At 44.7% G+C, this 13,693-nt stretch overlaps 1 protein-coding gene across 4 annotated transcripts in view; it reads left to right on the top strand.

Moving 5' to 3' along the window:
• LOC142908487 (NACHT, LRR and PYD domains-containing protein 3-like) overlaps nucleotides 1-13,047 on the top strand; it is a 35,546-nt gene extending 22,499 nt beyond the window's left edge. For 3 of the 4 annotated variants that reach the window (XR_012931806.1, XM_076059199.1, XM_076059200.1), the window contains 4 exons: nucleotides 8,989-9,072; nucleotides 9,640-9,726; nucleotides 11,543-11,626; nucleotides 12,413-13,047. Coding sequence is in view for 2 of the 4 variants with exons in the window: in XM_076059199.1 (XP_075915314.1) it covers nucleotides 8,989-9,072; nucleotides 9,640-9,726; nucleotides 11,543-11,626; nucleotides 12,413-12,494 (337 nt within the window). In the remaining 2 variants the exon portion in view is untranslated. Of the gene's footprint in view, nucleotides 1-2,883; nucleotides 2,995-8,988; nucleotides 9,073-9,639; nucleotides 9,727-11,542; nucleotides 11,627-12,412 lie in introns of those variants that run through there. The other variant, XR_012931807.1, reaches the window with a different exon arrangement.
• The last annotated feature ends 646 nt before the right edge of the window (nucleotides 13,048-13,693 follow it).

The following is a 13,693-nucleotide window of genomic DNA, read 5'->3' as shown; positions in this document are numbered from 1 at the left end:
TCCATTGCCATAACGCAGCTCCGCAGGCTACAACAACTGTTGTTATACATGTTAGTCTTGGGTAGAAGCACCATCCAGCCTCGAGCCTATTTAGATTTTCAGATTTATTAGACCTTACATGTGTAGTGTTCGATTTCACTCGGACAACTTTTGTCTTTCTTTGAACACCGTTTTATTTACAACTCTCAGCATGTCCTCAATATTTTACAGTATCCATGTCGCCACGGCTCGCTCGTTGTGCTTCACTCGACTCGCTCGCCACCTTGGTCTCTCCACTCCCCCACGATTACTTCGCTTACTCAGCCGCTAACTTCTTCATCTCTGCTCTCCTATATCACCGTCACTATGCTCTCTCCACTGCTAACTGCTTCGTCTCTGTTCAGCTTCGCTATCGCTACGCTCTCTCCACTGCTGGCTGCTTCTCTTCTTCAGCTCCGCTATCGCTACGCTCTCTCCACTGCTGGCTGCTTCTCTTCTTCAGCTCCGCTATCGCTACGCTGTTTCCAAGCTCCGTCTCCAACTCTGTCTCCCAAACTCTGTCTCTCCAACTCTCTGTCTCCAAGCTCTCCACACTTCAATTCCCCACTGTTCACTCCAAGCTCTCCAACTTCAACAACCTTGCTCCAATTGCCGACCCCCCAATTTATCCCCGCTCTCATTACTCCCCAATTAATTAGTCCGTGTCCCAACGACGCTCCGCATCGTTCGAACCTGTTTCTCCTCCAGACCTTTAGGTGCCACTCTAGCCTTGGCAACAGCTCCAGCCAATCACAGCCGTCCTTGGTTCACCCAGCTTAATTGCCCTAATATAACCTGCACTGTATTTGCCTTCGCTACAGGCTGACCCAACATAACCCGTAGTGTCTGTGTTATCATGTAATCACGCTGAACACATCTTTGAATTCAAAGGGAAACCCATGGAGACGCGACCGCTGCACAGGCGTTAGTTCAGGGTTTTGCATATATAGATCTCGCAACCAGTCCGGATCATCTCCATCACCCGGCAACATCTCACTCTGTCCCGTTGCCAAACACGCCTCCCCTTCCGGACCCGGCGCTGCCGTTGCATGCGCCAACGTTGTACCCTCCAGAATGACGACCGATTCGTGTCCCACGTTTACAATTTGTATTAAAGGGTCGCAATTTGCCGGTACAATAGTCAAAGCCCCTACCAAAGTGGGCATCCGTGATACAGCATTTGAGGGCGTCAGCAATATACCCTCCTGTTGCTCGCCGAAAGGCAACTGTTTTTTAAAGCGCAGCGGCACAAGCATCTGCGTGCCAGGCGGAACGCGAACGGTGCGGCTCACCACGGCCTGCACCACGGCATTCGCAACCGCAAGCTTAAAAGACGTTCCCAAAAATTTTAGACATTTTTCCGATGGCAATTCCAAACACCCCTTTCTCTATAGAAATTCTAAGTGGCATCCTTTGCAAATAATCCGTTCCCAACAAACACGGTACCGCCAAGGCCTTGGAAACCAAAATATTCCCCGTAACGCTCACTTCGCCAATTTGATTCGTCGCGACCATACAACCCATAATACCGAGACTGCCACCATTTGCTACTATGCACGGCCCATCAACCGGTTCTAGGGCCTGGGGCAAAGTTGGCAATAAGCAAAAAGTTTGTAACGAGATAAGGGTCCCAGAAGCCCCCGTGTCAACAATAACTCTGACCATCATCCCTTGAATAAGTGCCATCACATCCGACGACCCCGGCGCAGCTCCCAAAACACGATGCACCAACGCGCCCCACACGTCCTGACCGTGCGCAACATACGAATGAGATGTGAATGGGTGAGATGACGCAGATTGGTGATGTGGAAAGAGCGGCCGTGTATTGAATGTATCGCGACTCACCCGGAATCCTCGGTCCTGGGAGAATCCTCGGTTGTAGCTGGTCGGCGCCCTTGGAAGGCCGCCCCTGCGCCACCAGCAGTCGCGGGCAACATGTCCTCTCCGTCCGCACTCGTAGTACATCCATACACCGCGGGGCGACGCAGCATGCCCGCGGGTGGCACCCCGGCCGCCGCTGCAATCGGCGGTGCCTCGCCCACCGCCACCGCGCTCTCGGACGCGGCAGCGCTCAGCAACAGCAGCTGCGCACCCACCACCGCTGGCTCATCGCGGAGGTCCAGGTTGACTTTGATGTTCCTGGCGATCTGTAGAGACATGTCATCGTCGTTGTTGCTGTCAGGAAGCGAAAGGACGACTCGTAGCTCCTTGGCCAACTGCAAAAGCTTCTCCTGCAGCAAGGAATCCAGGGCCTCCTGGTCCATCGCCAGGTATGCTACTTGAGCGAGGGCCAACAGCGCGCTGCGGAATGCAAGAGGGGATTCCGTGTCCTCCCGCTTCCTTTGCTGGAATCTACGTTTGGCGACCGACCGCGGCTCGTACACCTTGCTCATTGCCGCGAATGCCCCATCCAGTGTTGACCTGACGGTGGCAGGGAATCCATTAAATGTCGCCAAGGTATCATCATCGAGGGCCGTCGGCAGTGCCCGCAGAGCGGCACCCTCAGTCCACTCCAGAGATTGATAAGCTGCTCGGAACCGTCTTGTAAATGCCGTCCAATCCCCAACTTTGGCCTCGAACCGCTGCACATGAAGTCGCCGTGCTGTTCCCGATGGTGGTGCTTCATCGTCGTCGGATTTCTCCAATCGCTCCGACCCCGCGGCAACATCTGCTGGTCGACTTGACACCGTCGGTTGCATCTGGTCCGATGTCACAAAGCAGTTAAACGCCTCCGTCAATGTCGCCATCCTGGCCTCCCACTGGGCCATGAGGACTCTCCAATCACTCGACGGTGCGGGGGTCTCGGCCTCGCTCGAACCGCTGTCTCATTCTCTAGACTCTCGTTCAACCAGGCCCTCCGGAGGAGTATCGGCCACTTGGCAGGACACGGGCAAGCACGTCCTCGTCGTTGCTGTCGTCGGATGAGTCCACCGGCACGTTCTTCTTCTTGGCCGCCTTCCTTGACATCTCGGCATGGTTCGTAGTCACTCTGACACGAAATGTAGTGTTCGATTTCACTCGGACAACTTTTGTCTTTCTTCGAACACCGCTTTATTTACAACTTTCAGCATGTCCTCAATATTTTACAGTATCCATGTCGTCACGGCTCGCTCACCGTGCTTCACTCGACTCGCTCGCCACCTTTGTCTTTCCACTCCCCATGATTACTTCGCTTACTCCGTCGCTAACTTCTTTGTCTCCGCTCTCCGCTATCACCGTCGCTATGCTCACTCCACTGCTAATTGCTTTGTCTCTGTTCACCGCTATCACCATCACTATGCTCTCTCCACTGCTAACTGCTTCGTCTCTGTTCAGCTTCGCTATCGCTATGCTCTCTCCACTGCTGGCTGCTTCTCTTCTTCAGCTCCGCCATCGCTACGCTCTCTCCACTGCTGGCTGCTTCTCTTCTTCAGCTCTGCTATCGCTATGCTGTTTCCATGCTCCATCTCCAACTCTGTCTCTCAAACTCTGTCTCTCCACTCTCTGTCTCCAAGCTCTCCACACTTCAATTCCCTGCTGTTGACTCCAACTTCAATTCCCCGCTGTTCACTCCAAGCTCTCCAACTTCAACAACCTCGCTCCAATTGCCGACCCCCCAATTTATCCCCGCTCTCATTACTCCCCAATTAATTAGTCCGCGTCCCAACCACGCTCCTCGTCGTTCGCACCTGCTTCTCCTCCAGACCTTTAGGCGCGACTCTAGACTTGGCAACAGCTCCAGCCAATCACAGCCGTCCTTGGCTCACCCAGCTTAATTGCCCTAATATAACCTGCACTGTATTTGCCTTCGCTACAGGCTGACCCAACATAACCCGTACTGTCTGTGTTATGTAATCACGCTGTTTCCACTATGCACCTTCCTACTCCACTACACATGTACACTAATATACACACTCTCATATATGAATATACACACACTCACTCACATGTACACACTTTACACACCCCTGTTTGAGTCTGCAGTTTTAATGTGACAGTATTTTTTTACATGAAAATGAATGCAAGGAATCTTCATATAATAAGGATTCACATTCATGAGGCGCAATTCATCCAGTGATATGAGTGCGCCATGGACAAATTAGTGAATATACGCATGTATGTGCGTTATTTACTTTCGTTACTGTGTGTGTATGTAGGTGTGTAGACGAGGAGTAGTAGTGTCGTGATTAGCGCTACGCTACGCTATGAACCCGGCGTCCCGGGTTCGATTCCCGCTCACGACCAACACCGGTGACGATTATCTGAACCGGACCTGGGCCTCCCTCTAGGTCGACTCAGCCTCAAATGAGGACCTGGTGCGGTGTGTAAACATTGCCACTAAGGATACAAAGGCGGTCGGGGTGGTGTAGGTCACTGTTGTATATGTTGGTTGTGAAAATTTTGATGAAAATAATAAAAATTAAATGAAATTTGGAATTTGCGTAATTATCCGCAATTATGTTAGGTGATGCAATTATGCGCATAAATTATGCTAATTCGAGATATAATCATATTCATTAATGCTCGTGTGTGTGATTATGCTATTGCAATCCGTTATTATGATTAGGCCCCGCCTCGCTGACGAGGGTCGGATTATCAATCGGAATAATACAATTCTTCGTATGAAGTTATACAGGTGCTGTGAGCATGCCAGAGTCAGCTCGGCTTCCTTGTTTAACTTCGTATTATCGATCGGTATAATACAATTATTCTCGTTTTAACATTTACTGAGTGTATTAGTGTGTTTATGTCAGGTCTCCAAATTGAGATCTCAACGCAGAATACAGTTCTTATAAATAAGATTATTACGCACAAAATCAGGAAGGACACACGCAACCACTTCTGCGTTAATCAATTTTATTCTAAACAAAACTTTAACATAAGGATATGCGAACTCTCAAGCTCGGAATTTTCAACACAGCATCAACACAGTAAACATCAACGATTGCGTTGTTTCACTTTGACAACTGCACATATCATTAATTCCACTGCGTAACGCGAGCTTAATTGGTGATAGGGAGAGTCGTTAAAACATGCAGGCACGCTATTCTACACAAAAACCTTAACACTCTAATATGGAAATTTTTGTACTTGAAATTGTCAGCATAGTACTACAGGCAATGTTCATTTCATTGATCCATCTCTTCAACCCTCAATAATCACGTTGTTAATTGGGTAACGGAACAATTGATTGCTTCCTCTGGGTACCACGAGCATATGGAAAATACGAATAAAAAGTCCTTAGTAGTTCATCCGACGATATTCATGCGAAAAGGCAGTCAAAACAATTATTATTCTCAAAGGCAAAAGTATACGTCAATAAATTCATCGGCAAGATTATGCCATTAAAAGAAAACGAACGACTGAGATACTTCTAAATGACCGTATCCACGTAACTCAATAGGCAGCAATGTTCTTCACGATCAGCACCTTGGAATGTCACTCTTCTTGATTGTCCCGATATGCGTGTTGTGTGTCTTCGTGAAACAGACGCAGGGTGATGCGTCGTGAGGGTGAGAGTGTGGGGGGAGGGTTATACGAACTGCTTTGTTCTCTTGCTCGGGGCGTCGGCTTGGCTGCTCGTGCTGGCAGATACGGTCTCTTTCCACTGATGTAGTAGCTGCGCCGCACGTGCTCTCTGTGGAGATGCTCGAACGCGCTCTTTGCTGGTTCGCTGACTCTTTTGCTCATGGGCGGCTGGTCAGGCTCTTTCCATTGCTGGATGAGCCAAGTCAGCACACGCTTGGCTGCTGGCAGCTGGCACTCAATGTAGAATAAAAGTCTTTTAGCGATATTTCTTTCAGCTCTGAACTCACACTCGGTGGCACATCGCTACTCTGCCAGCCTCACATCCTCGGTTGATCGCGGGGCCCCCTTGGAGCCTGCCGCTCGCCACCCTCTTCTGGCGCTTGCTGAGCTGTTGTCTTGTTGAACTGTCGAGTGTGCTATTGTCGCTCACTCTCAAAACTTGAAAATTGTATTTGCACACCTCTTACACAACTCTGATAGCTTAGTATGATACAGCTTATCGCAATCCTCGATTCTGCAAGCGACTCAAAACATCAGGATGAATGTATAATAACTTTCAGCGATACTCTGTCTGCCCATGCCGAACTCAGCACCTAACGTCCCCTCGCCCCTCTTCTCTGCGGGACACAGCACCCATAGCTAATGTCTCGAGGCCATGCCTCGGAGCTGGCTTGATGTCTTCTTCCGAACGCTGTCTCGCTGTCCTTTGCGGAGCTTAAATGTGAAATTCCCTCTCCTCTCTCCGCGTCTCTTGCGAGAGAGAGAAAAAACAGATGCCCTCCCCGTCCGCTGTCTCACCGCGGTCGCGCGCGTGATTGCCCCCCTCCCCTCTTGGTGACCCCGGGCGGCTGTGTTACATCAAACAGGTTTGTTTGTGAATTGTCCTTTGGCAATCTGGAGATTTTGCAGATAGTCGCTAACCTCTCTTTGCCCCGGAGGTTATTATTTATTTATTTAAACGAACTTTTTACGATCTCCCGTTGCTGTTTGCTGGTCCTTGTCGTAGCGGTGTTTATTTATTTATTTCAGTTACTATTTTAAAAATATCGGCAAATATTATTATTGATTTTAATTGTGGAAAAAGGGCCATATACAACACCACCCACCCCCTCGTGTGCCGTTCCGGCCTTCATAGGTGCTCGCTAACAGCACTTGCCCCTACAGTCTGTTAAGGCTACACGGGGGATCTTTGTCTTTTTTGTAAGATGAGGTCTTGCAAAACAACACCCTTATGAACACAAACACGTTTCAGATTATAAAGGTACAGTGCAGTATAAATGAATGGATGATTGTGAGTAAACTCCTTTTTGTGAATGCCACCTATGATATATAAAATGTCTAACACAGAAGCATTGAACAATGAGCAGCTTTGCTCATGAACGTGTGTGCTCTGGTCACGTGCACCGCCATTGTGAGTGTCCCTCACTCACCGCGTGTTTGACTCCGCGGTTCCCGTGGGCTCAGTGAGTCAGCGCTGTCCCTTCCCCTGTCCACCCGGGTTTAGGCTGAGTGAGAACGAGATTAGAGACAGGGGACTCCAACTTTTAGCCGACGGGATGTTGGAGAGAGAAGGGAGTTTGGAGACGTTAGTGTTGAGTAATTTCCTGATGCACACACACTAATATAGGTACACCTAAACAAATATATACACATATACGGACACAAAACACAAATATACTCACTATACCATAATAATGTATTTAAACGTCGATTACAACTTAATTTATATGCACTCATCAATTAAGTTATTAGCCACACTTATTACAGCACTGTTAACCACTTAAATAACAATACAATTACATATTGACTTAAAGCTTTCGTGACTGCAGGAATTCATACTCTTTAGGTCTTTCGGTAAAGTCATGTAGATAGAAAATAATATTTGATTATTTTTCTATCTACGTGACTTTACCGAAAGACCCAAAGAATAACAATGCAATTACCATTGTCACATTACCTACTATAACCAATGATATTGTTTCAACTATATTGTGTTAATACAGTAGATCATCGATTATCCAGCAGCATCGGAGGGGAGGGGTACTGGATTTTCAAAAAACACCAGATGATCACATCATTATTTAAAATAGCTTGTTTTTGCACATTCTTGAATAAGATTATGTTTTTAGGTGTTCTGCATATATATTGACTGTTTCAAATAGTTTACGATATAAAAATCGCTTAACTAAATATACAAAGACAAAATAAATATCTTGCTGTAAATAGTGACTATTTACTGTACCGCACTCAGCACTCCAATATCGAAGACTCTGCATGGGGTGATGTGCGTACAACGCTCTTGTTCAACAACTTGTGTTAGACATCGACTTGTGTTTGGCAACTTGTGTTTGACAACTTGTGTTTGACAACAACAACAACATGTGTTTGACAACAACATGTTTTTGACAACAACAACTTGTGGTTGACAACAACAACTTGTGTTTGACAATCGCCGGACTGATGCAGCCTTCAGACCGGTGCTCTGGCGAACGCCGAACTGCACGCAATTTTCGCCGGATCAAGCTGTATATTTACTCTTTCTATTACTGTAGTTGTTAGTCATGAAAATGTATATAAGTGCAGTATTTTCATTGTTTAAGTTGTATGTAGTGTATAATGTACTGTATATATTTTTTGATGCGGAAATGGGAGGATGTTCTGAGGAAATTAGGAATGAGAGGCTACTGGAAGAGCTGTTGTGGAAATGCCGATATGCAGGCCAGGTGCTAAGTTACCTTGTGCCAGACAGTTGTCACTGGGGGTTTCCTTTAATTACATTGTGATGAGATGTTACATGAAACGCTTTCAGATGTGACCGCTTACAGAATGATGCAATATCGAAGATAAATCATGATTATTTGATCTATATATACATACACAGAGATTCTACAGATAACTTTTAGCAGACTTTTGGGTCATGTACTGTTCGGGAACACCTAATGAAGACCAGAACGACACATGAGGGGTTGGGAGGCCAGCACCACACTCAGCCAACTGATGTTTACTTACTACACCAGGTAGTAATTTAAGGCTGAGTCGACCTAGGTGAGGTCCATGGCCGTTTTAGATATTCATCAATGAAGTTCGCCGTGAGCGGCAATCGAACCAGGTTTGTGGCTCACTGTGCTAACCACTGCACCACTACTTCCCACGTGCATGCACACAAATATGCATGCACTAAGATACACATGTACCAAACACGTATAGAGATGGACTTACACAAATGCACACATAGTAGACATTCACACACACATCACATTCAACCCAAAAATCTAAACAGCAGTTGCTATTTGCAAGCTCCTATTAAAGTTGACACGAGGTTCATTTGTGCACAGTAGCCACAAACACGACCCTCAACCACTGTCCCATCAACCACCACCACCCCTCACCATCCCCCACTCTGTGCCCAGACCCTCCACCCATCCCCTCTGCCCCGACTAACCACCTCTTCTCTTCCTGCAGTCTGTATCTTTGTTCACTGACGGACAAGTCGGGTTCCTCTCTCAGTGTCATCCTCAAGGCCAACACAGGTTTGAAGATTCTCAGGTAAGCTCTGCTGTTCGTTTCTCACTTGTGCTGTGTGCACTAACTGCTAATTATTGGTGCAACGCGTTGTCAAGTAAACATTTGAATGTGAACACATTTAATCTTGCTGTCCTGCTTAATCGAGTCCACTTTAAAAATGTTTTACTGTAATCTTAACACATTTGTTTAGTTTAACACATAGGTTAAAGCAATATTCACAACATTGTTAGCAGATACATTAATTGAAAACATCTCCCTGTGTTCTCGATGAAAATGTACTTCACTTGTGTGTGATCCTCTCTTGTAACTTTGTGTTTATATAAACACAAACACTTCATATTATAAAGGTACAGTGCAGTATAATTGAATGGATGATCGTGAGTAAACTGATATTTGTGAATGCCACCTATTATATATAAAATGTCTAACAGAAGCATTAAACAATGAGCAGCTTTGCTCATGACGGTGTGTGCTGTGATCACGTGCACCGCCATTGTGAGTGTCCCTCACTCACCGCGTGTTTCACTCCGCGGTTCCCGTGGGCTCAGTGAGTCAGCGCTGTCTCTTCTCCCGTCCACCCGGGTTTAGGCTGCGTCGCAACGAGATCGGAGACAGCGGCCTCCGACTTTTAGCAGACGGGATGTTGGAGAGAGAAGGGAGGTTGGAGACGTTAGTGTGAGTAATGTCCTGATGCACACACACTTATATAAGTACGCCTAAACAAATATATACACATATACAGACACAAAACACAAAGATATTCAGTAGCATAATAATGTTGTATTTTAACGTCGATTTTAACATAATTTTTATGCACTTATCAATTAAGTTATTTGCCACACTTATTACAGCACTGTTAACCACTATTAAATAACAATACAATTACAATTGTCACATAACCAACTCTAACCAATGATATTGTTTTAAATTATATTATGTTAATATATTAGATCATCGATTATCCGGCAGCCAGATTTTCAAACACAACCAGATAATCGCATAATTATTTAAAATATCTTATTTTTGCATATTCTTAAATACGATTACATTTTGATTTAAAGCTTTCGTGACTGCAGTAATTCATATTTTTAGCTCTTTCAGTAAAGTCACGTTGAAGGGAAACAATAAAATAATAAAATATATATAATGTATTTTTTATTGTTTTATATATTTTATTATTTATTGTTTCCCTTCAACGTGACTTTACCGAAAGAGCTAAAAATACGATTAGATTTTTAGGTGTTCTGTATATATATTTAGTGTTATTAAATAGTTTGTGATCTAAAAATCGCTAAAAGTAAATATACAAAGACAAAATGAATATTCTGCTGTAAAAAGTGACTATTTACTCTTATTGGTTCTTTCGGTAAAGTCACGTAGGATAGAAATAATAAAATAATAAAAATAAAACATAAAATTATCACGACGTTTCGGCCACAACATTTACTAACCGCACTCACCACTCCAATATCAAAGACTCTGCATGGGGTGTACTATGCTCTTGTTAAACAACTTGTGCTTGACAACAACAACTTGTGTTTGTCAATAGTTGGACTGATGCAGCCTTCAGACCGGTGCTCTGGTGAATGCCGAATTCCACTCAATTTTCGCCAGATCGCACTTTATATTTTCTGTTTCTATGACTAGTTATTAGTCATGAAACATGTATATACGTGGAGTATTTTCATTGTTTAAGTTGTTGTATGTAGTGTGTAATGAACTGTATATATTATTTGACACTGAAATAAAGCATAGCTGCTTGTTTTGTCACGCACTTTGTGCCGATCGCCGGACTGGTTCAGCCTTTGGAGCGGTTTTACCGGTTTCATCGGATGTTGGAACCCAGATAGGCACGCTCTGGATATAATCAATGATCATCTGTATTTAATGTCATAGATTACAATTAAGAATTTTATATAATGAACGGCTGCAATCTTGACATTAATTGCCCACCCATACGTTTACATTAATAACACCACAACCTGACTCTTATTAAAGCCATAAATCACCAATGGCTCTTATTCGCCAACCCGATACATTTGAACATTATTTGATCCTTACCCAATATACAGTTTAAACTAGCCTTTGCCTCGTGATGGGTTACGTGGACATCTGTGAAAAAGAGCTTTTTAGCTTTTCAGATTCTCTAATATAAATAAATATTCAGATTTATATTCTGGCTCCTCTGCCTGTATCTAGTGGCCTTGCATGGACAAACGCGATTTTTAATACAAAATATTGCAGACCTCGCCAAATGCGGTGGGTTACGTTCCTGTAAAATGCCGTGTTGGACAAAGCCACATTAAACAATTAATAGACAAATAGGATTGCGTTCCTGGGTCCGAAATGATTACTCCCTCTGTTTAGCTGATTCTACGAGATTTCCACCCTTATTGTACTAAAAGGTGTTGAGTTGCTCTCCATTTCTTGTGAGTGTGTACACTTTTATTTTCCAGTTTCACCCCACTCAGTGCCTCTTCTCTCCCTGTAGTCTGATAGAGTGCTCACTGACGGACAAATCGATCCCAGCTCTCCATGACATCATGATCACCAACAAAGCATTGAGGAAGCTCGGGTAAGTTATGCAGCTTGTGTCTCATACGCGCTCTGATTGTTGCTACAAACAAAACAACTGAGATTCGTCAGTAACACTGTGGCCTTAGCAGGAGAAAATATGGAAAAGGCAACGTTTTGGAAATTGACCTTCACACCATGTTTGTGTGCTAAGAGAGCCATTGCCAGAAGTGGAGTGAGTAGTGGAGTGTATTCCAGTGCATTTAATATTCTCTTTGGTTCTTTCGGTAAAGTCACGTAGAAAATCAAATCAAATAATAATAATAGAATAGACGTTCCGATTGCAACACAAGCAACCATCATCAGGTAAGAATGAAAAAAATGGCAAACTTAGAAACACAATGCAACACAACACAGAACCGAACAGCACAACAGCCAACACCCCACCTGGTTGACCCCGCTCCTCCAAATAATGACAATATTCATTATCAGACCAATGAACATGACCAAACGACTGGAAATGCGCCTGATCTTAAATCTGCAAGATAAGCAGGCTTTAGCCTGGAGTGCTGAGACGGGTGACCACCGCACATAACCACAGGAGTTATAGGCAGCAGAGCTAAGTTGCAGACAACAGACTGCAGTGTGCAGCACAATCCACCGTTGTACTTCACTACGATCCTAGATCTGCAGTCCTTGCCATCACAGGCCTGCACTGACCCGCGTGGTGAAGTATGGTGAAACAGCTCTCATGGCATGGGGAGACCTTCATCCAGCATGGTTGTTGTGGGGGCTGCGTGGGTCTTTGTGTGAACCCGCGTCAGCGTGAACCTCTCTCTTGCTGCAGGGTGGATGGCACTCGCTTCAGTGAGGAAGGGAAGCAGGAGTTGAGGAGCAGATGGACTCACCGAGGAGGCCTGGATATTTAGATATAAGCTGAGAGGCCGTGCTGGCCCTGCAGCAGATGGAGCTGGTCCACGCACGACTTGAACAGCAGCCCGGCTCATTTTACCTCCATCGCTCCGATCGTCGACCCTGACTCTGAGACGACAATGAGCTGGGAGCTTTCTCTGTGAGCTCCACATGGAGCCAAGGGTGAACGCGACTCCAAGATGCTGATGAGTGTGGTGATTCCAATAATGTGTAATAATGTGTAAGTGTATTTATGAATGTGTGGTATAGGGAAGCGATGTTGGTGGCATGTGGAAGGGGTGTCGGTGGCTTTTAAATGGTCTGGCAGCTCACCATTGTTTCACTGAGTAGGAATGTTTGTCATGAATGTGCGTACATAGGGGTGTGTATCACACTCATGCAGATATCCTCGTCTATTTATGTATGACTTCAATATTCACCCTCTATCTTTTTTATATTCATGCATTTTAACTTTCAGTTGCGCTATGATCGGTCTAAAAATAATCTTCCAAGCCGACTTCAGATATAAGAAATGTACTAACGATTGTTATAAAGTTGTTTTACTCTGAATTCTCTTTCATTGCTCTAATTGATTAGTTTTCGATTTTGGTGCCTCGGATCACACTTGCAATTGAAACTATCCAGGTTAAAAACCTGGCTAAACAAATACACTTGATATTTCTTATCTTTGATTATACACATCTGTATACCAAATAACAGCACTTCAGCCTCGAAATGCTTAACAACGTATCAATAATTCAATTTTAATGTATACATTTATTGGCAGACTGTCATTGTCTGGATGTGGTCTGGGAATGTTTATTGCTGTTGTTTTACTGCCTTTCCCAAGCTTGGGAACTGATGCAATTTGAACTTGCATACTTTTAGGTATTTGTTTAAGTAACGCCATGGTGGTGTGATGTCATCTTCCTCGCCTGGTATGCAAGAGTTCAGGGGTTGGATTTCGACCCTGACACCTGCTGTATAGTTGGAGTCTGCATGTTCTCTCCGTGGTCACTTGTTTTTTTTTTCCTCTGGGTTCTCCAGTTTTTCTCTCCATATTTAGAAACATCCGTTTACATGTATTTGCTGCTATAAATTTTCACGTGATAATCCACTTCCTCGAGCTATTATTAGTGGCTTGCTTCTGAAAAATTAGATAATAGCTCTGGGCCTTTCCTGGTAAGATAAAAAAAAGAGTTTAGTTTCATTTGTA

This window comes from Petromyzon marinus, assembly GCF_048934315.1.
Source record: "Petromyzon marinus isolate PM22_M1 ecotype Great Lakes invasive population chromosome 84 unlocalized genomic scaffold, UKy_Petmar_22M1.pri1.0 chr84_unloc.4, whole genome shotgun sequence".
In the NCBI taxonomy this organism is placed as follows: domain Eukaryota; kingdom Metazoa; phylum Chordata; class Hyperoartia; order Petromyzontiformes; family Petromyzontidae; genus Petromyzon; species Petromyzon marinus.
Note: the sequence above shows the minus strand (reverse complement) of the source record. Positions and strands in the feature narration are given on the sequence as shown.